This window comes from Porites lutea, chromosome 5, assembly GCF_958299795.1.
Source record: "Porites lutea chromosome 5, jaPorLute2.1, whole genome shotgun sequence".
NCBI lineage: Eukaryota > Metazoa > Cnidaria > Anthozoa > Scleractinia > Poritidae > Porites > Porites lutea.
In genome coordinates, this window is record NC_133205.1 from 45,545,040 (window position 1) to 45,571,198 (window position 26,159).

The 26,159-nt window shown below is 37.4% G+C and overlaps 3 protein-coding genes across 5 annotated transcripts in view; 1 reads left to right on the plus strand and 2 right to left on the minus strand.

The window, feature by feature from the left end:
* The window catches only part of LOC140938752 (allograft inflammatory factor 1-like), a 225,245-nt gene extending 219,494 nt beyond the window's left edge, over positions 1 to 5,751 (plus strand). Inside the window, exon 8 of the transcript XR_012165561.1 lies at positions 5,740 to 5,751. The gene's annotated coding sequence lies outside the window, so the exon portion shown is untranslated. The remainder of the gene's footprint in view (positions 1 to 5,739) is intronic.
* A 66-nt stretch (positions 5,752 to 5,817) lies between these two features.
* Positions 5,818 to 26,159, minus strand: part of LOC140938737 (uncharacterized) — a 21,446-nt gene continuing 1,104 nt past the window's right edge. The window contains exons 2-11 of one of the 3 annotated variants that reach the window (XM_073388257.1): positions 20,248 to 22,128; positions 16,735 to 16,802; positions 16,526 to 16,600; positions 15,811 to 15,912; positions 14,245 to 14,343; positions 13,623 to 13,721; positions 10,596 to 10,694; positions 7,870 to 7,953; positions 7,563 to 7,649; positions 5,818 to 6,713 (exon numbers count right to left, since the gene is read on the minus strand). In XM_073388257.1, coding sequence (XP_073244358.1) covers positions 6,633 to 6,713; positions 7,563 to 7,649; positions 7,870 to 7,953; positions 10,596 to 10,694; positions 13,623 to 13,721; positions 14,245 to 14,343; positions 15,811 to 15,912; positions 16,526 to 16,600; positions 16,735 to 16,802; positions 20,248 to 22,128 — 2,675 coding nt within the window. In that variant the 3' untranslated portion in view covers positions 5,818 to 6,632. The remainder of the gene's footprint in view (positions 6,714 to 7,562; positions 7,650 to 7,869; positions 7,954 to 10,595; positions 10,695 to 13,622; positions 13,722 to 14,244; positions 14,344 to 15,810; positions 15,913 to 16,525; positions 16,601 to 16,734; positions 16,803 to 20,247; positions 22,129 to 26,159) is intronic. The other 2 variants (XM_073388258.1, XM_073388259.1) reach the window with 2 other exon arrangements.
* Positions 14,779 to 15,409, minus strand: LOC140936591 (uncharacterized). The gene has a single exon (XM_073386093.1). The coding sequence runs from the start codon at positions 15,407 to 15,409 to the stop codon at positions 14,831 to 14,833; it is 579 nt and encodes a 192-aa protein (XP_073242194.1). The 3' UTR covers positions 14,779 to 14,830.

Sequence of the window (26,159 nt, forward strand, 5' to 3'; positions counted from 1 at the left end):
CTGGCCTTGTTTAAATGCCGTGGGTTTTTTTCATAGAAGCGGGTCTGATATTTATTGACCCGTCCCTAGTCTGAGGAGCTGCCCTGCATCCTCTCATTCCTTTGATCCGCTACCGTTAAATACTCCTCGCCCGTCTTGTTTGATTCGACAAAATACATTGTCGTGATAATCACAAGCTAACAAAAAAAACGCCAAACCAGCTGCCCAAGTCCTTTGCTTAACTTACTCAGTCCCACGGGTCCGTGTTTGATCCCTCACCGTTATCGTCTTGGATTTCCAGTTAAAATCAGCTGACCTCAGTACACCCATAAGGCCCTTAACGGCGTATCATTTTCCTAATTCTTGGCCTTATTTTGAAAATTATCTTTACAAACAAAGATTAAAATCAACAACAAAGACTTACACTGACTTGATAAAGAATATAGAAGCCGAACTTAATGGATGGGTGAAAAAGCACTCTTAACTCTTCATAAGTTACAGTAAACGAATAGACAATTGAATGCAATATTAACCTAGAAGTGCGATACATGTAGAGATAACTACAAACTTAAAAAGAGGAATTTGTTACCCGAGTCTATCTTTAATTTTAAATAACATTGATAAAATAATGCAAAAAACACAAAACGAGGTCATTTGATAAAGTTTGATCATGTTCTTCGTAACCGAACCGGTACAGAAAATGTCTGTTTTATTGCACGTACAATCGGAGAGTGGAACTCTTCACCAAAGCACTCAGTGGAGGCTTTCAAAATGGCCGTCATGTGCCATCTTTAAAAACGCTGACCTAGGAACTTTATTTTTTACTTAATACTGGCACCATAATCAGTTATATTTTGACATAAGCACATGCACATTTGCACATCTGCCGTGATGAGACTGATATACCCTTTGCAGATTAAATGATTAGAGTTAAAGTTAGAGTTAGAGATTTAAAACATAATTCAAGCTCTTTGTGTAGTTTATCTCTATATATTATTTATGATTGGATTACTATTATGGGATACAGTAAGCCATATTACACCCCTTCCTCCCATAACAGCCACTTTCTCTTGTCCCAAAGGTGGCCGTTGACTATGTACAGTTGCAAGAACTTAAACATGAATAGCTGGAAATTTCTATTCACCTTTACATTTCCACGGAAACTCCTGGATTTGTTCTAGACAAAGCAGCAAAGCAAACTGTGTTGGTATTTGTTTGTTTTGGCACTAACTTGAATGAATCTCTTAGGATAGAATTGCCTAGTGCCCTGTCGCCTTTTACATGATATATAGGGTGGAATTTGTATAGCTGATAGACCCGAGTCCAAGGGTGGATTAAGGGGTGCCCCCCCCCCCCCCCCTTTGTCCGGAAATTTTTTTTCTTTTGTAAACGTGTGTCGGGTGTTACTTCGAGCTTTGTTACTTAGATATATTTTCTTTAATAGACATTGTTAATAAGAAAAGAATCTGCGTTTGAAGCCATTTTTAGTCGCAAATGACCAAAGCTGCCAGAATGCATACAGTAAATATCCGTGACATTTTTCATGACAATTTTTCAGAGAGACAATGTTGCCGCCTTTGCCCGGATGCTGAACATATGAACTGTCTGACAGTTCAAAAGAAAGTGACTGTTGTGGAGAGGTGGGCGTTAGTGGAGGGAGAATCGACTGTAGTGAGATATTTTGTTCACATACTCAAGCCACCTTATGCAGCAGCATACGTACTACCACAGTAAATAACAATTAAAACAAAAATTAATAATAATAATAATAATAATAATAATAATAATTTCAAAAACTGTGGCACATTATCGAGTGAAAATTAGGATACAGTTTCATGTAGGACACGAGGAGTACAAGTGATATGTGGCTCATGAGCTCCGAAAACGCATGACCTCGACTGACCCGGTAAAATGAAAAATGCTCTATAACAGAGCCAAATTTCTGCGGCAGTTACATGTGAATACGATCACTGAATATATTTCGGGTCATTACCTGGCCACGGGCCCGTTGCCATCTATACTTTAGAACCAAAATGTGCATTAAGCGTCAAATAAAAGTTAAAATTGCTTTTATATCTCTTCAATTGATAGCTCTAGATTAAATATTATAACTATTATTTCTTATTAAAAATGCATGGATCTTAAATCTTCCAATAATGACTGAAGGTAGAATGCTTTTCTATAGTTATACTCTAACATGCTGAATTGTTCTTTGTTTTTACCTACACATGACTCAGAACCTCTTTGGGTGCAATTAAAAGTTATGTACGAACTTGCATTATTGAACATGGTTACCGTTTTAATGAAAGGCCTATTTCGATCCACTTCCGCGACCATAAGACACAAGACAAATATTAATATTAATAATAATAATAATTTATAAATTTACTATAGTGCCTTTTAACAGATAAAATAATGATCAAAACCGCTTTACAGTCATACTAATTATAGTTTACAAATAAATCTATGATAGATAAAACCGATAAAAAGTAAAAATGGTGATAAAAAAGCATAAATAAAATGAAAATGAAAATAAAATCAACTTAAACTACGTAAAAGCTAATTTAAAAAGATATGTTTTGACTTGTTTTTTAAAAGCGCACAGTGATCCAATATCACGGATATGCGGGGGAGGGCTGTTCCGCAATGTAGTGGCCGCAGCGCTAACGGAAAACGATCTAGCGCCTAAAGTTGCCAACATACGCCCCTTAGGATGTTCTAAAACAATAGAGTGATGCGATCTTAATGATCAGAATATGAAGAACAGGTCCTAATGCTACCTAAAACGCTGATGTTGTTAGGTGACATACCATGAATGGCCTTAAAAGTACTCACTAAAATTTCAAAATAGATGCGATAAAAACACTGGCAACCAATGAAAATTAGAGAGAACTGGCGAGATACGGTCGTACTTCCCAACAACCAGAATTGTTATGACTGATACTACCTTACCAAAAAGGACTAAAACAGCAGATCAGTTCAATTCCTGTTCGATTAGTAGAAAACAAGACAAAACAAAATGACTGACCACAAACTGATACTCTTTGTCTCCATATAAAATTACGGTAGTTAAAATGCGACATGACATAACGCTACTGGGCTTAGAAAAACATGCTATCAGAGATTTCAGTTCCTCGTTGATGTATACGGGATAATCTTAGCAAGAACTCATAATCTCTTTCTCTTAATTTCATAGAAAACAAAACCTGAATTTGGCCGCAATTTTTCCTTGACTTTAAATAAAGTGTAATCAGCTTAGGGGGGCCAGGTCACAGGGATCTGAGCACGTACAAACTCTCACTTTTCCACCAGTCAAAAAGGGGTGGAGACGCATAAGCGACATCAAGACTGATCGTAATACGGTAACACAGCTGATATTGCTAAGGTGTTTTTGCAAGGTTACAGGTTTTGATTCATGAACTTTTAGTATATGACTGCCCCGTACAGAATGATAAATAACGTCATCAGACTTAATGATGGTGGGATTTCAATTTAGATGAGAAAAAATTAAAAGAAAAGAAATGAAACTGAAACAAGGCTATATACAAAGCTATAAAGACAACTCTTAACCTTATTGTTTTGGCAAAAAGACGGTAAATAAAATTAATCTCTGTCCGATGGAAAGGCAGCAACAATAGAATGCCAAAAGAACAGGTTAGCTAGTATTGGTACAGTTGGCGAAATGTTTGTTAAACAAGACGTCTCATCCAGCGATGTTTGACAACTGATGAAAGCAAAAGAAATTCACCTTTTTTAGCGATAAATATCGAATTCAGGTGCGACAATATTTTCGCAGCATAAGTTTCAAACTTATGCTTGGAAAATACTAGGTTTGCTGCAGGGCGGCGGTGCTGCTGTATTGTAATGATGAAATGTGTAGCAATGGAAGAAAAATATGCAGGAAGTACACCGCTGTCCAATAACATTGGGGCCTTTGTTATTCTTCGTCATCGTACGATTTTTAAAACCATCCTAGATTCATAATTTTAAAACAACTGAACTAGTTTATCGTACAGGCTTCCTTTAGGGCGTCGGTTGCATTTGGGTGTTGTTATTTTAAACTTGGGTTCTGCCAGAAAGAACGAAAGGTTTTACGTTGTTGAACCATTAATCAACGTTAACAATTAAACTATGTTTTGCCGATTTTATGAAGAATCCGATTGATTTCAAAACTGAATTGAGGTTAAGGTTATATTGAACGGAAAATACATATGTAATCTACCTTTCTTCATAATAGCAATGTTCCGTAATACAAAGGGAGTGGCCTGATGTTACACCAATCCTCGAAATTAAATATTGACAATGACTATAAAGAACACGATGTTTAAATTACTGGCTTGAAAGAAACAGCTGAAATGGTTGTTCAAATAAATTCAGTTTTATTGATTCAAGTGTTCGGCATAGAGTTTATACAAAGAGAGGTTTCTTCACCTTTATATGAACTACTAAAGCAGCAACACTTTAGAAAATACTTGGTTCCTCAGTCAAAGCTCACTCGAGTTAAGTAGCGTGTTTGCGGAGTAACCAGTTTATTGCTATTTATCGTTCCATTTACCAATCAAACAGTATTACCACAACAAAATCTAGTCTACATCGAAACGCCGAGGCGACAAATGACAAATCAACGTTTGTATTCAGATTTTGCTTTGTTTTTTCTCAAGGCATCGAGCATTTTGGTCTATTTATTTCATAACAAACCAGTTATCTTTACAGCTCGGTCTCTTGCAGCTCATCTAGGCTGCGTTTCTCTGGGGAAATACAAATGCGGATTATTAAAAGCAAAAACGAGAGTTACTTTTCTTTCATAAAATCCAAAAATGGATTTTAAGCGACTCCAAACTCCGAATACATTTATGGGATTAAACTAAATCCGCATTTTAAGGATTCATGATGCATTCGTTTATTTGGTTACGAATCTGATAGCAGTTTAACTGTTAAAATATGGCGTCCGCCAATAATGACGTCACCTTAAAGAATCCATTACCGGATTTTTTTATTCTTCGTCGTTAACCAACTGTTAACGAATCCAAGAGACTGACATCAAAGATCTAGTATTAAATTCTCACAAAGAAACGTACCCATCGTTTTCCGAGATGATGAGCTGCGCTAACCAACCAGCCTGCCCGCTTCGGCCCTCAAATAAGTAAACAGAAATTTCTTTAAAGGAAAGACCTTGGAAAATTGATCTCGAAGCAGTAGTCTTTAATTAAGCGATGTGTTACCACCCCTGTGTAACACAGCACAACAAGGACGTAAGAAGATACAATGTGACACAAATAATTGTGGATAGAGTAGCCGATAAGAGCGCGAGCTGTTAGGGAGAAATTCAAGCTGTAGGCAGATCAGTGCCATGTTAATATGTCCGGCACGGATTACAACTATTACCCGCACTGGACACCTTGCACAAAAGCAACAACAACGCCAAGGAAAACTCCAATGCATACAAACACACAAAAATCGGTTTTATAATTGCTTTGACAATTATTCCTATTTTTTGTTCTATTTGTTATGTGTATCTGCATTCTCGAAGTCAGGGAACTCACTTTCATTGTGAGAAGGAAACTGTCGTGGATTGACGATCAGCTCCACAAAACCCTGCATTGATCATTTGACGTTGTTGTTAGAAACGATTTCAACAAAAAAAAAAGTTAGCGGATACTTCTTTATACAACAAAGGATTCCGCATATTTCAGTTAAGCTAGTTAATTAACTCTGTCGCTACTGCAGTATCAAACTTTCCAATGTTCTACATGTTTTCGAAAAAAAGCGACTTAACAAAAATTGGTAAAGCACTCAAGGCTTTTTTATGCTCAATAAAAAAACTATCAGAAGGCCAGGTGTCATTAATACTTTTTATTAAACATAACGAAACTAATCCGTACACACGATTTGTAAACATTTACATCTTGGGTGCCAAAACGTACATCTTAAACTTAGACAATATTCCTTAGAAGAGCTTCGCAAAAAATCTACATTTCAATGGCACTAATTGAAAGCCTATAATTTATCTTTTCAGCCTTCATGTATAGAAATAGCAATTTTAAGAAATGCCTAGCTAGTTATCTACTTTTAGAAAAGCAATTAACAAGGTGTCCGCAAGGTGTACGACATTGACAGTTAAATTCCTTACTTTCATAAATTTTAAGCTGTTTTTTTCATTCGGTTAAGCAATTAAGACAGCTTAAAACATTTCGTTTCGAGGGCATCAACACCAACCAAACGAATACATAAAGAAGTAAAACCACTGCAGCAAAACCCTAATCTTTTCCACTCAACCCTGCACATACAAGATCCTCGTGTATCCCAGTCAGCTTCATCATATCTTCACAGTTTAAAGAAAGCTACATTTAACATAACGAGATCAATTTTTCGCAGGGGAGGACAAAAACAACCACTCCATATATCTGCTGTAGAACCATCGTTTATCCTCTCCAAACTGAGTCAAATGGGACAAGAACAAACAGGAATTTGTCTCAATGAAAACAGCATTTAATCGCGTGGGCGTGTACAGCTTTAAAAAAGTACTTTTCAGCTAATATTAAACCCGGTTTGCTCAATCATGATTCCTGTTTTTCTTAATTGCTTAACACTATCGGAAGGCACCAGCCAATCTCTTAGTACATCTATCTACCTCTGCACACCACTATCCCTCTTCACTGAATTGGGCATACAGACTTCTTTTTGCGCAGATCTGGTCGGCTTCTGGAACGGGAAAGTTCTTTCATTGACGACACCTAAATAGACGACAAAGGATAACACAGAATCTCAAGTTGATCTGAAACAGCGTACAGCCACTTGGAAAAGGGACAACTGCGCGGTGAGCGCGGAAAACGGAAAACGGAAAGAAAAAGGAAAACGTAAAGGAAAAGGCGCGTAAGTTGGGGGAAAAGCTTCAGAAAAAAGGATACATTACCAGTGTGCGCGTAGGCTCGCGGGAAACGCGAAAGAAAGGATACAACTGTGCGTGAGGGTTCAGGGAGAATGGCGACAGGAAAAGAAGATCGATGTGTACGAGAGCGCTACATAATGGAGGCGCCACCAAACACTTTGAACAGAACTGGTACTTACGTTTGAAAGATCTCGGGAATGTGGGGGGTAGGGTCGAGAAAAAGGTGACAGAAATGGGAGACCAACTTGCGAATAAGCTCAAGCAAAACGCGATAAAGGTTTTAAGCATCTTTTATAAATCCAAGTTCCAGGGTCAACATCAACGCGAACAGTTTCTTCCCGAGAGCGATCAAAGATTGGAACCCTCAACCGTTAGATATTTGGAAGACAGAAACTTTGGACATTTTTAAATGCACTGTTCGGGAACAGATTTTATTTATTTAATTACATGATTCTTTTTATTTTATATTTTTTATTTATCTGGGCGCGATGGTAAACCTTTTCCAAGTATTAATATAGAGATTGAAAAGAAAGAGAGTGTGCGTGTAGGCTCGGGAGAGACGCGCGCGACGGAAAAAGATCAATGTATGCATGTAGACTCTAGAGAAACGCAACAGGAAAAGGATATCAATGTTCACGTGACCGCTAGGTAATGGCAAGCGCCGACAAACAAACTTACTTTGAACAGAACTTACTTTTGAAAGATTTGGTAGAGAAGTTGCAGAGCTTAGATGTTTTAACTTCTGTCTTCTTATTTGACTCTCCATCTCTCTGCGAGTTTTCTATAGTAAGTACGTAGTTCATTAGCAAGCTGGAAATACAATGAAAGTAACCGCGAATACACTGAAACTACAAAATAGCTATTTACGGAGTCAAGCCACACGATAATGCCCTAATGTGATTCGGTGGGTAAAATTGTTACCGTTGTTGTGTTTTCAAAGACTCACTGTAGAAAATAAGGTGTTACTGTCCTTGTATAGGAAATACTAAAATGGTACTAACCTTATCACGAGATGAGGCCATCAAATAGTCTACGATATCATCATGGCGGTAAGAGTAGGCCAGTTCAATTGCAGATTCATTATACTGAACAACAACACAAAGAAAAAAAAAATGACACTGTTAAGATGGGTGTTAATATGATGGGGAAACGTAAGTGAACAACATGAAGAATGGAGTTGGTTTCCCGAGAGATGATTAGCTCAATTCCAGATTGATTTAGTTACAACTTAAAAACTTATCTGTTTGTAGTAAAGTTAACGAACCCAGGATTTCCCCTGCAGTAAAAGGCTTCGCACAAACCGCCCCTAGTTGTTACAACGATGGAATTGCTACTTAATAAATAGAGGATATTACATGCCCGCTTGTGGATACAAATTTTATCTTCTCGTGTTCAACTCGATATTGCGTTCACTCGTGAGATATCGAGCTGAACACGAGAAGATAAAAATTCGTATCCACAGGCGGGCATGTAATATTCTGTTTATTATATAGACACCGATGGCGAGATGCTGTGATGCTCTTTTCCTATTGGCTGAGACTGAAGTAGCCATGACAACCGTGATATCTTCACATGTGAAGGACAAAAATTGTATCTTCACTGGATACCAAATTTTAGTCACTGGAAAAATCCTGGTATTTCATCGGTGTCTATAATAACACAAAATAATAACAGTACCGAAACGTTTAACCATATAACAAAAAAAACACTTGAACCTAGGTAAGGTTGTTAAGTTTGAGTTAATCCCGTCAATGAGTGTTGTGTTTCTTGATTTCTCTTTGTTTGAAACTTTTGAGGACATAACGTCATTTCGTATTGAGAGTAGATCAAGAAACATAGCTGGTAAAGTTATTTCCCCTTAATACAGGCAGCAAAAGGGATCGAACCAACTGACCGCATAGGTGTCTGAGAATATCCATTTCTAGCCGTAATGGATAGCAGATGCCGGTATATTCCCCCCCCCCCCCACTCCCCCCCAGGAAAACAGGCCTTAACGGAGAAATGTCGGTATAATTATTGAGACTAAAGGAACTGGGCCCGGTTGCTCGAAAGGTGGTTAAGTTTAACCCAGGACTACGCTAAATTTTAATCAAGGTTTTCTTGTCTAAGAACAAGTAACTCGAGCGAACAAAATACTGCTGAGCCTTCAAATCTAAGATACGATAATGATAACACAAAGTGTTATCCTAAGTTATACAAGGGATGGTAAAATACAAAAACGGAACAAAATTTAAATCCTGGATTAGGGCTAATAATACCTTCAGGAACCGGGCCCTGGATGTAACGGGTAGATGTCTGTGTATCGGCCCCAGGAGAACAGGTCTTAATGGACAAGTGTCTCCATATTGGGACCCGAGAACTAGCTATAACGTGTCTGTGTGTTGGGACTAAGAGAAAAGGCCATAACGTAGAGGTGTCTGTATATCGGAACCAGGAGAACTGGCAGTAATGGAGAGGTGTTTGTGTTTTGGGACAAAAAGAATAGTCAGTGACGGAGAGGTGCCTTTTTATCGGCGCCAGAAGAATTGGGCGTATTGGAGACGTGTCAGTATATTTGGGACTAGAAGAACAGTCCATAATGGAGAGGTGTCTACATATCGCTAACATAAGAACAGCCCACAATGGGAGAGGTGTCTGTATATCGCTAACAGAAGAACAGCCCATAATGGAGAGGTGTCTATATATCGCTAACAGAAGAACAGTCCATAATGGGAAAGTGTCTATATATCGCTAACAGAAGAATAGTCCATAATGGGGAGGTGTCTATATATCGCTAACAGAAGAACAGCCCATAATGGAGAGGTGTCTATATATAGCTAACAGAAGAATAGTCCATAATGGGGAGGTGTCTATATATCGCTAACAGAAGAATAGTCCATAATGGAGAGGTGTCTATATATCGCTAACAGAAGAACAGCCCATAATGGAGAGGTGTCTATATATCGCTAACAGAAGAATAGTCCATAATGGAGAGGTGTCTATATATCGCTAACAGAAGAATAGTCCATAATGGAGAGGTGTCTATATATCGCTAACAGAAGAATAGTCCATAATGGAGAGGTGTCTATATATCGCTAACAGAAGAATAGTCCATAATGGAGAGGTGTCTATATATCGCTAACACAAGAATAGTCCATAATGGAGAGGTGTCTATATATCGCTAACAGAAGAATAGTCCATAATGGAGAGGTGTCTATATATCGCTAACAGAAGAACAGTCCATAATGGAGAGTTGTCTATATATCGCTAACAGAAGAACAGCCCATAATGGACAGGTGTCTGTATATCGGTAACAGAAGAACAGCCCATAGTGGAGAGGTGTCTATATATCGCTAACAGAAGAACAGCCCATAATGGAGAGGTGTCTGTATATCGGTAACAGGAGAACTGGCCGTAATGGAGAGGTGTCTACATAATTATTTGCACCAGAAGAACAGGCCTCAGTGGAGAGGCGTCTGTATACTGGGACCAAGAGAATTGGCTATAATGGAAGTGTTCATATATTGGGACTAACGGTACTCGCTGTAAAGGAGAGAGATGTGCATTAGGGGAGGTATAAGCAAGCTATCGTGAAACCGAATAAGATACTTGCAGGCTCCAGGGGTGCTCGTATAAGCCTTCATAAGTGCATCAAATACATGCAGGACTGTAAGGCTACATGTAAATCCTATAACGGCGTTCGTTCTGTTGCTACCAAACATTGCCCTTTTGTCCTGACAAGCTTTACCTTTGTAAGAAGTGTTACATCTGCACCAAACAAAACCAGTACTTCAACTATTTTTCTCTTTCCTCTCATAGCTGCATAGTGAAGTGGTGTTCTTTGTTCCTGGAAGAGATCAAAATTCATGAAACAAATTCAATGATTGTAAACACAACTTGATTGATTAGTTACAGTGTACAAACAGGAGCTCTGACAGAAGAGGGCTTTTCAATCTTTTTGCAGTGGTAAATTCACTTCATCAAATGTGTTTCACTCTCCCTAGCAAAGCAACCAGTTTGTCATGAAAATAACACATGTGTAAGTCATATGAAGGCTTTACGTTACAATTCATTAGTTTTGGAAACACACAGTTGAAAGAATATCAATATTGATTGATATGTCAAAAACAAAGATGTATCACCAAAATACTCAATAGGAAGCTTCAGATCATATGATGATCATAAGATATTATCACATGATCTCTCACCACTTAATAATAACTGACCCGCCACAGTTAATTTCACTGGTAAAAGAGAAAAAAAGGGATATATATATATAATTTATGGTAAGATAATGAACCTAAAAGCTACTCTACATTATTTTAACCATTTGTCCACAACATCTCCACAAAGGTATGGTGATATGTATATAAACTACACCACAAAGTGGTATGATAAGCTCTGTTATAAACATCTTTATACACAGTAAGAAGTAACAGATATAAGTCTGCAGGGTAGAACTTGTAAATGCTTCCTCGAAAATCGTGCGCAGTCTCAGAAGGAAAATTTAACACAAAATCTCAGACGCCATTTTGGGAGCCTCTCTCGGTCTCATTTCTGTTTGTGTTTTAAGGTGGCTCGTACCAGTCTTCCTCTATTTTTATGGTTTTAACTTTAAAAACACAGAGCAAAAAAGGCAAGTCAAAGCCATATCAGCACTTTTGTAGAGTTGGATTATACAATAAATGCTTGCCTAACGTTAAACAACTCTAACTTATTTTGTCATTAGCAATTACCATGACATCACACCTTAAGTAGTAGTTATTTAGCCGTACTTTTTATTTCCATCACTGATGACCAGAAATTAAGCCACTGAACTTTCCTTTTTTTGGACGATATATTTTGGCATTAGAAACGGAAAATGCACAGTATAGATCGTCTTCACTGTCACGAAACAAAAAAATAAATTGGAAACAGTCCAGTGGAGGAAGCCAAGAAAATGAAATGTTAAAAAAGACTAATATATAAACAATTTGTTCAAGTCTCAGGTCTTTGTGGCCCACAGTTTCTGAGTTATTTGCCGAAACGTTTCACGCACCTTTGTAGAGCTCTGTACAGAGACGCCATATTGGCGTACCGTTTTGGTGCCCCAATATGTCCGCCGGAAATCAACAAAAACATCTGGAGTACACTTTTTCTATAAAAGCTCTTTCTTTTCACTCGAGAACTAGCATACGTGCGCATAAACATATCTTCTAACACTTGAAATGGTTATACTGCTGAAAATCAAGAGAAGAGACTTTTTCAACGAGACAGCATTCCTATTTTCGAGCAATGTGAAAACTCGGAAGTTCAAATTGCTGTATTTTCGAAATGAAACGTGCTACGGAAATGAAAACTTGTACAAAGATTTACTTTTTGTTTATCTTCAACCTAGTGTAAAAAAGATTAGTAAAACCTCGCTATTTTGAGTTTACAATTTGATGACTTCTGGAAAAGTGGAAAATAGGACCGTTGTGCGCTGTGCAAATTTCCCTCTGTAGCATTTTTTCATTTTTTCTTCTGAAGTTTCCTTTGAAATCTAACAATTTATCAAAGCAATAAAAATAGGGGGTCACGGGACATGTTTTCTTGTAAAATGCTTCAAGATTTTACAAATTTCCTACAGGGGTTTTTGTGCTTGTAAAATCTGGAGTCTATAAGAACCAGGTTTACTCATGCGAGCGATAGCATGTCTTGTCTACTGCTGGCTGATGCATGTGCACTTGTGGGCGTCAGCTAACAATTCTGCTCACAGTCTTTGCAAAGGAGAAAAATTACATGCGTCCAATTTACACATAGCTACTAGGTTTTTCCGTTCAGTAAAAGAACATTGCCCTCTAGACTCACTCTTCAACATCAAGAGAAATAGACTCTTCTTTACAAATCTGACCACAAGGCTAAAAGATGAGGTCTAGCTGCAACCCTACTGCAAGTCATGCTCAGATTTCACCATTCCCACCCCCGAGTTACAGTAAGGCACCAGCTGCAGCCCTGACTGGCATCAGCCATTTATTTCTTTACCAATGGCTTCTTCTCACCAAACATACATGTATTAATCTAAATTATTGTTATTCATTGAAGTGTCATATTTTAATGCAGTTCATCTAACTGATAATGCAAACAAGAATAAAATAATGAATCAAGTGACTCACACTAAAAGGCAGCATCCAATATTAAAAAATGCACATGTTTTGTAAGAGTAATACATATAAAATTACTGTACTAACAAAAGATTATTGGTGGCAAAGAACTTTACATCAGTTGGACAGCCCAGCAACAGCAGGTCTGTCTTGTTGGCAATACCCTTAGAGAAAGCTGAAGGCTTAGTTCACTGCCCCAGGGTTCTGACAGATTAAAATAATAATGAATGAAGGAAACTATTTTTTTCTTTTTTAAACTTTTCCAGATTAGACAGGGACAACACAATTCTGTGGACCTGAGTCAGTAATTCCAGTATTAACACAGTGTTTACAAAGATTGTCCCTGTATTTAAACATTAAACTGACATAGGTAATAATAATAATAATAATATTGTTCTAATGTGGCCTTAAACAGCTGTTTTTAAAAGACAAAATTGAAATCCAAGCTTGCACTGATCAACAGCATCATCAGGGATAATGATGCATCCCTGATGATGCCATTGATCAGCAAAAGCTTGGACTTCAATTCTATTTAAAAAAAAAAAAACAGCAGTTTAAGGCCTCATTAGAACGATATTTTTATTTTACATCATGCTGCTGAAGTACAACATGAACAGATTATAGGTAATAATGACATCTTTTCAAGTACAAACCTCATCAGTGAGATTTATCTTTGCCCCACCAGAGATCAGACGATTTACAATGGTATGATGGCCACTTAATGCAGCTTCATGCAGTGCTGACTTGCCAAACTATTAGGTAACACAATGTATTGAAATTATATATCAGATAATCATAATCAAAATTGTAAATTTATTAGGGATAGTAAGGAAAAAATTCGACGAGCATTGTGTCAAATGCCTAGGTGATTACCTATTCCACTCACAATTGCATATCGCAAAAAGTTTAAATTACACTGTGTATTTTGGCTTACGTTCCCAGTTTTCAAGGTTATTTTTTAAAAAAATAGAAACCGTCTTATTGTTCTTTATTGTACTCTTTTGCCTATTTACATTTCTGCAGCTTCTCTTAACTCCATAACATCTTCATCCATAGCGGCATCTTTAAGCATGGAAACCACTTTCACACTGAGATAATATACCGATACATGTATTAATTTTGCAATAGCAATTTTGTAATTTCATGTGTGAAGAAGGAGTAATTTATCACCCATGACAGTGAAATCATGACTAGCTTCTTGCCCCAACAATATTGTTCTAAAATTTCAATTGGTAGATGTTTTTATTCTGTGATTACAATATTAAGTCCACTCACCCCATCTTGAAGATTAGGATCTGCATCAGCACTAAGCAAGGCCTCAATAATACCATGGTGACCTTCCCAGCTGGCAACCATCATGGCTGACTGACCAAACTAAAAGTCACATTCAACATTTTAGGCCGTTGGCTTCTGCCCATGTTTCAATTTTGTTATTGGGTGCAAATATCTAAGTATTCTAAGTATTTTCATCTTAGCCTCCACCCAAAAATTAAACTAAACACTAGTACATAGACTTTAATAATTATTGTTACTACCTGGCAAAATTGCAGTATCATTCTTGGATTTCCATGAACACAAATTGATTTTTGGGCAAGTCAAGTAATTTTACAGACTACAGTAATAGTTCTCATGAGATGAATTTCATGCAAACTTGCCACATTTTTGCTTGTTTGTTTGTTTTTCAACCAGTGACCAAAATAATGCTTTATATACATTACAATACCCATTTAAGAATCAAATAGGACAATAAAACAAAAAAAGTGGTCCTCAACACAAATAATAATAATAATAATAATAATAATCTTTATTTCTTAAGATAAAATCACATATCCTAAGTTACAATATAAACTCAAAAAACCATTTACATATCATATCTAAAAATTATTCTGTTACTAAAAACGTTCTTAAACCTGTCAGTGTAGATTCTAGGGACGGAGACTGACGTATTTCTAAGATTGTACCTCATGTTCTTTTCCTTAGGTAAAAACTGGAAGAACGGGCATTCGGGGTCATTCGATCTTTTTTTGTAGAGTGTCTTGTCCGCCTTCTCTAGCAAATCCCTGATATTTACATTCTTGGACATAAACTTTCTTTTCATACACCGGTCTAAAAAATTCTGTATTACAGAAAGGTCGGAATCTGAGGCACCATAAACAGGCAAAGCGTAAGAAAAATTTGGTAAAACTATTGCGTTAAAAAGGTGATCTACTTCCTCCTGGGACATTCCTTCCTTACGTAAAGATCCTAATACGAATAATGACTTGTTCGCCTTAATTACCTTCGCACGCACATGACTACTGTATTTACAATTTTGTTGGAAAGTAACACCTAATATGGATAACTCTGCGCACTGCTGTATGTTACTAACTAGCGCGATGTCCTGACTGAAACCTTTCTTACGGAAAATAATCTCCTTGCATTTTGTTGGATTGCATGTCATGCGATTGCGGCTGGACCAGCTAAGAAACTGATCCACCAAGTCGGTGCGACACTGGCCGTTTCCCCAAAAAGGGACGATAACTGTAGAATCATCAGCATATTTAAACAAGGCTGGGCGACCTTCTAGATTGATCTCCAAGTCATTAATAAACACGTTAAAAAGATATGGCCCACTGACACTACCTTGTGTCGTACCCCTATTGACCTCACGCCACTGTCCCTCAAAACCGTTACAGGATATTCGTGGATGGTTGCCCAACCACTTCCTAACCCCACCCAGTAGGGCTTAACTTAAGTGTAACACTGAGTTTTGTTGGGGGTTTGTGAGACACATTTCTAGTGCATACTTTACAGATCTTGTTAATAAATTAATGTTTTTAATATGTCTTTCCATATCAATACCTCATTTTGATAGTTGACATCAACTCCTTCTTCAATAGTTGTTTTCAGCTCATCCTCATCCCCTGTCTTGGCAGCTACCATGAGTTCTTTACAAAGTTCCATCTGTAACAACATAAAGTCACACCCTACATCATCATTGATTCAAGTTAACAAGGTGGTATATACTGTTTTCTGTGGCCAAGAAGCAGAATTCCCAGCACAATAGAGGCTCTCTTCCCTGGCTTTTAAGCACATCCACTATCTAACATACATTGATCTGTTTCGAAGAAGCACCCAAGTATGCTTGTGCTTGGCACACTTTTGAAAAACTACAATGATGCAAAGATCATGCAGAAAACCTGGCGAATAATACAAATTTACAACTTTCTTTTTCCTCATTACAAAATTTCAAAATACAGTAGTCTCTTTGAAAAAAAATCACTTTTAACCCTAACCCTAACCCTAACCCTATCCTTCACCCCTAGAGACTTAAGCTACCTGGCCTGGTTCGGGCCATCTCCCCTTTGGATCGCACCTCCCCGTACAAAATGCTGGCTATGGGCCTGAAGGTTTACATTTGATAGCTCTCTTTGTATTTTTTTTCCAAGATAAACAGATTAAGACAAGCAAAATTAGCATTTGCTTTTAATTTTGGTCGATACAGAAAGTTCTGGACTGCAAATTGACTAATCAAAAACAGACTTAGCCATATAAAACAAACTTATAAAACTCAGACCTGTCTTTCAACTTCCTTGTCCTCAGCTCCACGTATGCTCATCTGAAGTTCATCACGGCTCAAAAACATCTCTTTCTGAGGTTCAGAGAAAAATGCAAGGACATAATTTTGAGACAGTCTGAACAAAATGCAGTCTTGTCAATGAGAAAATCTTCCCCTGTACAATAGGGTGAACTTAAACAGCTACTGAATGAAAGTAGTGTACTAACCTCTCTATAGATTGAGCTGACACTTGCAGCAGATAGAAGCTGACTTTTAAACATATGATCTGAGGTATCTGGAAATACAATGTAAAATAAGATATGCAACAACTGCTAATCTGTGCAGTGAATGAGTGGAAATCATTGTATGATTATGTTGCAAATAAAATCATAACTCTACTAAAACAAGTAAATAACAATATGACTGCTGCAACAAAATAGTTTTGCAAGTATCTGGTTCTTGATAGACATTTAATTGGCCTGTGACTTAATATTGGCCCTGTTACTTAGGGCAAACAAATAATTGGAAAGCAATCAATTATCAATAATTACCCATTGATTGGTGTAATTAGTTTATGTTAATCCATACTCACAAGGCAAGCTCTCTAAATTGCTTAACTTTTAGCCGTGGACACCTGAAGTGGGGGAAAGTTTTTTAGTTTTTGTTGGCACCCCCGTAATCATGCAAAATATGTCACTGCCTCACTCAATATGGCATAGACACTCGTATTCAAATGCAATAATTACATTTAATCACAATCAATGAATAATTATTATTGATTGATTGCTTCCAAAGATCAACTTTTATTTACTGGGAACATCAGGTCTCATCATCATAATGTGCAAACCTGTTTTCAGACATGGAACTTGCAGTTGTGCATGAACACATCAGGGGTTTCATTAAGCAATGGAGATCAGAGAATTCTCTGTCTACTACATATAATTTTCTGGCTAAATTTCAAAGAAGTATGGCTATTTTTTATTCTGACGAATCAGATGTGGACACGTTATGTAAAGAGAAATTAGTCCCAGAAATGCATAATTCTAGGGCTTCGCCACTTGCTTTACATTCCTAAATAAATAACAAATACATAAAAGACCTTATTTTTGCTAGCCGTGTTAAGCCCAAAAAAAACTAAATAATTATTAAAAATATTGGACGGTTTGCTGAAGCGTGACTGTATGCTCAACGATTTTTTTATTTGCGCGCAAAAAATTATTGAATGAATAATTACTTATGAAACAAAATGTGAAACAAAATAAAGTACATAATGAACAAATCATAGTGGCAAAGTTATGACAAGAAAGTTTAAGCGATAAGAATCAATTAAAGTACCTTAATGAATAAAAAGAATGATTTCTTAATTGTGAACTGCTACTGAACCAACTTTGGCGATATCCACGAAACCGGACACACAAAGTTTTGCACTGAGAGTGTATTTGTTTAAATGTGTTTTGACTAGCGCAAGCACACGTGTTGCCAACAGAGGCGGGAAAAGTTTCTCACGTCTCGTGCTTTCACTATTGAAAACATCTAAATATATAGGCCATTTCCAATTCCCCCGCGCCGGGCCTCTGTATCAAAACAAGGTTAAGTGCTCAGCCTTTGATATGGAAATAAATTTTATTCTCATGCAAATAAAGCTCAATTTCACAACAAAGGTTGTGCACTTGGCCTCATTTTGAAAGTGAGGGTTTTTGGAACTCAAAAGTGGCCTAATGAATCGAAGTTAAAACATATTGAGAATTATTTTATTTGCACTCTTTGGTAAGTTTGGCCAGCCACATGTCACAACTCTAGGAGTATGTAACAGGGTTAGAAGTTGATCATAATTTAACAATATGCCTGTAAATTTGAAGAAAAAATGTTTTGAAACCTTGTAAAGGTGTGCAGTTTTTTTCATTCGGCAGCTACGAGAAATAAAATTTGCTATCAGACACACAGGGTCCAGAGGAGTTTCGTGTGAATAAATGAATTACTTATTTAAAGTCTCACCTTGAAAAATGTCTATACCAGTGTCGCTTAGCACGATTAATTAGCCCAATGGCATCTTTATAAATCTACTGTAAACGATGATCAATTTTTGAAAATCGATGACGGCAAGCCATATCCTTGCTGGCTCACGGCACGTCGCCTGAAGGGTGACCGAAGGCCGTCGCCCGAGGCACGAAGTGCCGAGTCAAGTAAAAGAAAGGACAAGGGAGGAAACTTGTACCACGTGTCTTCGTTCGTTGTGAACCGCATCACTCGGTGACAGAAGTGAATGAGACCAGAAACGCAAAAGCAACAGACTGATGCTAATTCGAGAATCAAAACATCAGCGGCGGAGAGAGTTTTAAAGATCTCAGAGATCTATGCGAAGGCAACAGAGTTTTAATTGAAGTGAAGATCTTTCAAGACTGGACATTGTACGTTTCAACAGTCTTCGATATCTTAAGCAGGTTTTGCTTGTGAGAAGGCTTCCCAGTAGTTGCAAAACGCACAGCCAAAGACACAAGAGGTAGTATAGTTGGACCACCGAAGAATGGCACAGTCGTGATGATATTACAGTTGCCTTGTACGTCCACTCTACTCAGTGTCACTTATTATTGCAAGAGTACACACGACCCGTAAATCACTATCCGTAATAATTTAACATTCCCCAAACAAAACTAACGAGCTGGGCCCAGCATGATACAGCATTGCAGAAAAACATTACATTCACGGACTAAAGAAAATCACTTAGTTATGCAGATCCAGAAGGCACTTTGGAGAAAATTGGAACCCTCATTCAGCCGTAATAAAAAGCTTCACGCTTCAAAAGAGGTCAAAGAAAATGCGTTTGCATCAGAGGGCAAATCCTGTCGACCAGAAACAATAATCACAGTAAATCGATATGTGCCATGACCTCTCAGTGTGAGACAAGCGGGTAAAATCCTCGGTAAAATCACATTTGCTGTAGAACCTTCAAGAGCGTAATCTACCCAGTGGAGGAAAAAAACTTTATTGGAACGAGCAGCATTTTGGTATCAGGCAAAAGTCGTGTAGGCTTCCCTTTTATTGCTCCGATCTTGAGCACATTTACTTTACTACGTCATTTCCGTCGCCATCTGTTGCGGTGCACAGCAAATGAAAGCTCTATCTCGAAGCCGTAAATTTTGGTCGCCGAAAATGAATTTGAACGCTGTTTTATGCCATTTTCCTACAGCATTTGGCAAATACATAAGAATTCTAGATCAGGTTAGTAAAATCAGGTGATTTCATTCAATTCCATTTGAGCTTCAGGGATTCAAAATTCGGCCCCAAATTTGTTTCCTCCCTTTCCGTATTTTATACTGTAAACCGATCTTGCGAGCCCTCAGTCTCTTGGTTTGCGGTCTATAGAATGTGTAACGAAAATGTAACGGGATCAAAATAACCCATTTTTTCGGACGTTTTCGACGGGTTTTGATGTTCTAACGACAAACACATCTCCTCTGGACCCTGTGTCAGACAATAGGAAAAGCCATCTCAGCAGGGTTTAAAACGCAAAATTTCCAGGCTCGTTTTCAAGCTCTTTCCGGGACAGGGCTTCACTCTTTCAAAATATTCTCCTGTACTTTACACTATAATTCTCCTGCTACTGCAATACTTAATGAAACCCCTGACACATACATGTAAATGTTTATGAAACAAGAAATGCATGAAAAAATTAATAACATTATACCTGTACTTTGTAAAGGCATTGGACAATTTAATAAAGAAATACAAAATAGAAATACCTGAACTAACAGATTCATCTGATAGTTTTGACCTGTTTACTTTTCCATTGTACTCTGGGGGTGGTAGATATGGTGGCGGAGCAAACCTTGAAGATGCAGCTGTGATGATCTCTTTATGGCTTTCTGTATCAGTAAACACACTATCTTCATATTCTGATTCAAGTTTACTGTCTGATTTCATCAAAAATGGACGCCGATGTACAAATACTGGTTCTAGTCTGTTTTGGTCATACTGAACTGTGCCTGATCTGCTTACATTGCTTGCAGTAGCTGCCTCCATGGGAATCTGCCTCACCAGCTGTTCATCACGGTCTGTTCTGTTCTCATTGGTAGGTGATATTAATGATGCCTGCTGCACTGGTTGTTCCAGGAATTTTGTTGTTACCTTCACAAGCTTACTTCCTGTGGAAGTTGTGTCACGAAACTCTGTTGGTGGAGAAACTAGTGGTGTTTTTGGTGATTCTTCTTCGGGAGACATCTGATGTTGATAGAATGCATCATTTTGGTTGAACCACTGTTTCTCATCAGGTTCTGGTTCCGGAATCATTTGCCTTTCATAGTCATCCAAAGCAGAATCATTGACGTACCACTCACCACTCTCGGCTGTGCAGTGTCTGGAAGAGCTGACAAGGCTTTCATTAGGTTTACTCTCATATATTGAAGCCTCTGCTTTAGATCTGTAGATCCCATCATTTACCATCATTGGTTGATCTTTGTGGATAGTGTTTTTGTTTCTCATATTGACTTGAAGTGTAGCAGTTGAAGTGTACATCTTTTTAACATCTGATTCTGTCAAAAAAGCACTCTTTGCTGCATCTGATGTTCCATGAAGTACATTTTGAGGTGAAGTATAAGATGGCCACTCCTTGGAACAATCATCATTATTTTTGTCTTCTGAAAAGACTGATGTTCTGTGTTCATTCTTATCACTTTTTCCATAGTCTTTCCATTTCGTATTTTCTGAATAATAATTTCCACTGATTGTGTGTTGCTCATTTGCTTTATGAGACAGCACATCAGGAATTTTCCAATCCCCTTTCCTGTTGTTCTTTACTTCGGGCACGATTAAACTTTCAACTTCACCTTCAGGAAAATCATCAGCTCTCCTATTCAGTGTCCCCTGCAGGGTGTTCACATTGGAACTTTCAACGGTTCTCCGAACATTTTTGTGACCTGTGTCTTCATAAAGCATGGCTCTCATCCTTGGGGAATCCTCAACATCAACTTTTGCCAAGTTGCCATGATCAAGATACATGATTCTAGGTCGCACTACCCTAATTGGCTCTGAAACTGTATTGCTTATAGAACTGGCTTTTGAAGCAGAGCTTGTAGCATCAATGTAACCAACACTGGCTCGCACAACCTTTAGACCACCTGTACCTACTCTTTGATTTGGATCAACATCATGAAAATACTTCTGACTTTCTGACTGATCTAAGCCATTATAGAGACCATTCATTTTTGTTGGATGCAGTTCTCCATTACTTTCTGGCTGCCTGGTGTAGTCGCCTTGAAGAGACTCATTAATAGAAGTAAAGCTTGTGACTGCAGCTGGATCAGTATTGAACCCATTTCGTTCAGTTTTCCTTCCAAAGTAAACACCACTTATATGTGACTGCAGTAACAAAGAACTTATATCATTTCTTCCAAGCGTAGTGTGGATATACTCATGTGAATACAGTGGAACCAAGACATAAACAAGAAGATCAGTTTTACCAAAGGAGACTCCCATGAAGGTGACTGTTTCATAATCAGGATCACCAGGAGATATTTCTGGGATTCTGAAAAGCCTTCTTATTGTCTGTAAGATTCTCTTTTTGTTTTCAGAAAACCAAGTAAAACTGTTCTTGATCCTTACCCATAATGGAAAATATCCACATTCTGAAAGTAAACAAGTTCATTTCAAGGCTGAAAATCTACATATTGTATTTGAATTTCAAAACTTACTTCTATACAAAAGTAAATATTACAGGTCAAAATTTTTCAACCTAGGTTGATTCTCAATTTCGTTTGTCTCCTAGCCCTAATTCATTTACCTGTAACATATATTTTAATGATAGTAGTTATAAAAGTAAATTATCATAATTATCATAAAAAATCTCCCAGAATCCTATGAGGCAATTTTTTTAAAAAGCTTTATAACTTTGACAATTTTATCTGTAGAAGACTGTCAGACCACAACAAGATAACATTTGCCATAAAATATCTTCCCATGTCACATCTAAGTTCATGACATCATCAGTCACATGACAAGATTTCATCAACAAGTTAAAAATGAATAGCATATTTGAGGTTTTAGTTGTGTGGGGCATTTAAAAATGACCAGTTGACGTCCGGCATTTAAAATTTAAAGGGGTAATGAACATGAGCAAAAAGTCGGGAGACAAGGCTAAGGGCTGTGGAGAGTCAAACTTTTCTCACACGGCAAAGAAAATTTGCAGGAAAGTAATGTTCAGGTACCTGATAATCTATTTTAATGACCAAAAAAGGGACGTGACATCATCAGTTATGTGATCAAAGCATTTTGAATGTTTTGGTTCATTTTTAAAGTACCTCTTTTGTCATAAATTGGCAAGTTTTTGCTGTTTTTCTCAACGATTCTTTACACTGTATTGTCTCTGAGCAATTATTATTCCATTTTCAAAGCAGAACCAAACGAAAACTGTCAAGCCAATATTAGTCATAACTTGACCAATATTGCAAGTAAACATTGAAAAGGAGACCTACTCTTGAGACTTCTGTAAAATCCTTTTTCAACTTAACTGTTTGTTTGCCAAAATAAATGTTCAACATATGTTAATAGAGGAGAACTTTAAAAACTAAAAGGAAATATCTGGCAGCCATATTGTTTTTCTTCATTCCCGAGAGAGAGGTCATGTAGCAGCTCTTCTAACCCTAAAAGCCAAATGGTTTGCCACTGTAACCTAAAACAATGGAAATAATGATGAACAATGTTGTGTTAATGTTTTCCCCAATTGATGAAAAGAAACCTTACGAGAGACCGAGAGAATCGTACGGTCGTATGGTTCAGTTGGTAGGTGCAAGATCGATAGTTCATAAATTTCTTAACTTTCCCCGACATCGACCAACCAAGCACGAAGGAGATGGTTTTTCAAAAACAACTCTTTGTAAAAGCCTATGTCATTGTGAAAATGATTGGTCCCGCCGGTCAGTTCTGACTTTTGGAAAGCACCATTACATTCAACATTTGATTTAGAGGTCGCATTTCATATGTGCCAAATAAAACACATTAATGAGAGATACCCTTATCCATATTGGATAAAAAAAATTTTCTAGAGACTGGGAATATTTACAACAAATGGAGTTAAATTCGGCATCATCATATCCGACATCTGAATCAACTGCTGTATTTAGTTTCACTGACTAAAATAGGTGTTCGGCACTCATAACAGCCTGCGAAAACATCCGTTTCTCCTTGCTCTTTGCCGCTGGGGATGTTTCACGTGGAGGAATGTCTGCGACTCAGTGACAGAAATTCCATACTGATGACGTAAAATCTGACCAGAATCCGGTCAGAAGAGCTGATTGGTCAATGGAGTAGATACATTGTTTTAGCTATTGTTTACGAATGACAGACAAAAGACAAAAGGCCAAAATGTAATCGCGAAGAATCTCTAACAAAACAGTCAATGTTTGTGGAATACAGTCTTCTCTAGAAGACGCATTTGAGATTTGCTGGAGCTCGTTGGCAGATGAACATAACACTTACCAAAATCGACCAGGAGACACGTAAAATTGGAAAAATTTATATTTGGAACCCCATGACTACTGGATTTATTATGTAAACATTGATTTGCGTCATCAGTATGGAATTTCTGTCGCTGAGTCGCAGATGTTCCTCCACGCCAAACGTCCCCAGCGGCGAAGAGTGAGGAGAAACAGATGTTTTCGCAGGCTCTAAGAAATTCCATGTTTGAAAGGTGCCTAACATGACATAAGCTTCAGCTTAGCGGTTTGTACGCTGTTATTAAGTTGTTGTTTTCTTTGCAGTAAGAGCAATTGGTATCTCTCTTTGTAAATCCAGTCTATTAATCGCCTTGTGTCGCGACTTAAGAATCAGCTGAAATAGTTGATTTTACTTTCTCTTTGATATGATTTGTATATTAAAAAGAGCGATCAATTTCCATCCATCCCATTTCAATAAAAGCAAATGGAATTACTTTTGACTGTAGCAGACAACCTCAAACCGTGACTTCGTCGTATAAATATGCGGCAGCAAAGACAGACAAACACGCTAACCCTTTTTTATCAAATTATTTAAAGTTTTAAACTCAAAGCTTTATATAGTGTGAAATAATTACAATTTACTTTTACAATTCACTTGTTATAATAATAGTAATTTTTAAAAAATAAAAAAATCCAGTTGACTCCCGTCAACTCAAACCTTCAAGGGAAATACACTTTCAGAGCAACAACACTCTGAGTTCAAGTTATGCCACAAAACTTGCACAATAATTATATAGTGTCAATGCAACAATAACCTCAACAACCTGATTATGAAAATGAAAACTCAATAACTTTCTAGTCCTCCATCTCTTCACTGTGACTTTACTTTCTGAGCTGGTTTTGTTTGTTCCTGGGAAATTCATTTTTCATGTGCTTTTTCCATGTTTGCTTACATTCCCTACTCATTTCTTTTCTATACTGATTGGCCAAAATCTGAGAGCTTAGTCAACAGGGAGGCACAAGGTTTTAAGGTTTATGGTTTGTTGTAGTGGAAAAGTGTACTTAGCTTATCCAGCTAGTTTACAAGCACTCCACTCAAATAATTAGAAACAAATAATTCAAATAAAAGACAAAAGGATTAAAAACCCCAACTGTCAGGCAGGACTCCAATCAGCTATTGACAAGCATCAAACAAGACAACCAAGAACAAATCCAGCAAATGGCCTGCAGAGCAGGAGTCAAGTGGCTGTTGTCAGACCACTGGGCCATGTTGCCTCTATATGGAGGGAACCGAAGGCAAAATTCCTGAGACATGACTGCATGCCTCTCCCTCCTTTTTTGCCCTGCCGCAAGAACATCCTGGAGAGTTTGCTCACAGGTTAGTATCACCCAAGAGCGATTGTAGTTTTAATAAATACCCCTCAAAAAACATACATATTTTGAAAGTTTAATAATTCCAGATAACAGCTAATTTCTTTAAAAAATCCAATACATGCATGGTTACATGTTTCAGAAATGAACTGCTTTTTGCAAAACTAGAAGTACCTGTAAATTTGAGCCCAGGCCAGCCTTAAACAAACAGCAGAAACTGGTTAAGATAGAATTCACTTCTTGACAACTTTGACTACAAAAATGCATAATTTTCAGATTTTGTTTATTACAATAATATTGTTCTTTTGTTGTGAGCAGATGAAGATAAGGATAACATACGTCTGTGAAAAAATACTCAAAAATGAGGAAACAAATCAAACTTTGCAGGCACAGTTCTTTAGAACAACTATATGACAGTAAGTTGGTCAAATTTCAGCAAAATTGGTTCACAGGTTAGTGACTTGAAGCTCAAAATGTATGCTCAACTTGGGCCGATTTTCATTTCAACAAAACAAAGAAAATAGAATTTTTGTGGCATTTCACCTGTAACAAAAAAGTCTTTTTTGCTCCATAAGTCTCCACAAAAATAAACTTTGCTGGAATTTTTTTAAAAGAAAGTTCTTGGCAAGTAGAACTACATGTGTATCCAACAATTGCAAATTTCAAAAATCATGATGACAGAACTTTATTTTCAAACTTTCTTTTCAAAGGACAATTTGTTTAGCCTGGGACCAGAATACGGGAACACTATAGTCAAATGAGGAAATTGACTTTCTTAACAGATTTAATAATATTGCTTTGGAGAAATGTAATGAAGATCAAATTAGTCAGTTCATGAAACAGACTTGTGTCAA

What these genes read in the sequence shown, in the direction of transcription:
- LOC140936591 (XM_073386093.1), bottom strand. Translation starts at nt 15,409, where the DNA reads ATGACATGCAATCCAACAAAATGCAAGGAGATTATTTTCCGTAAGAAA.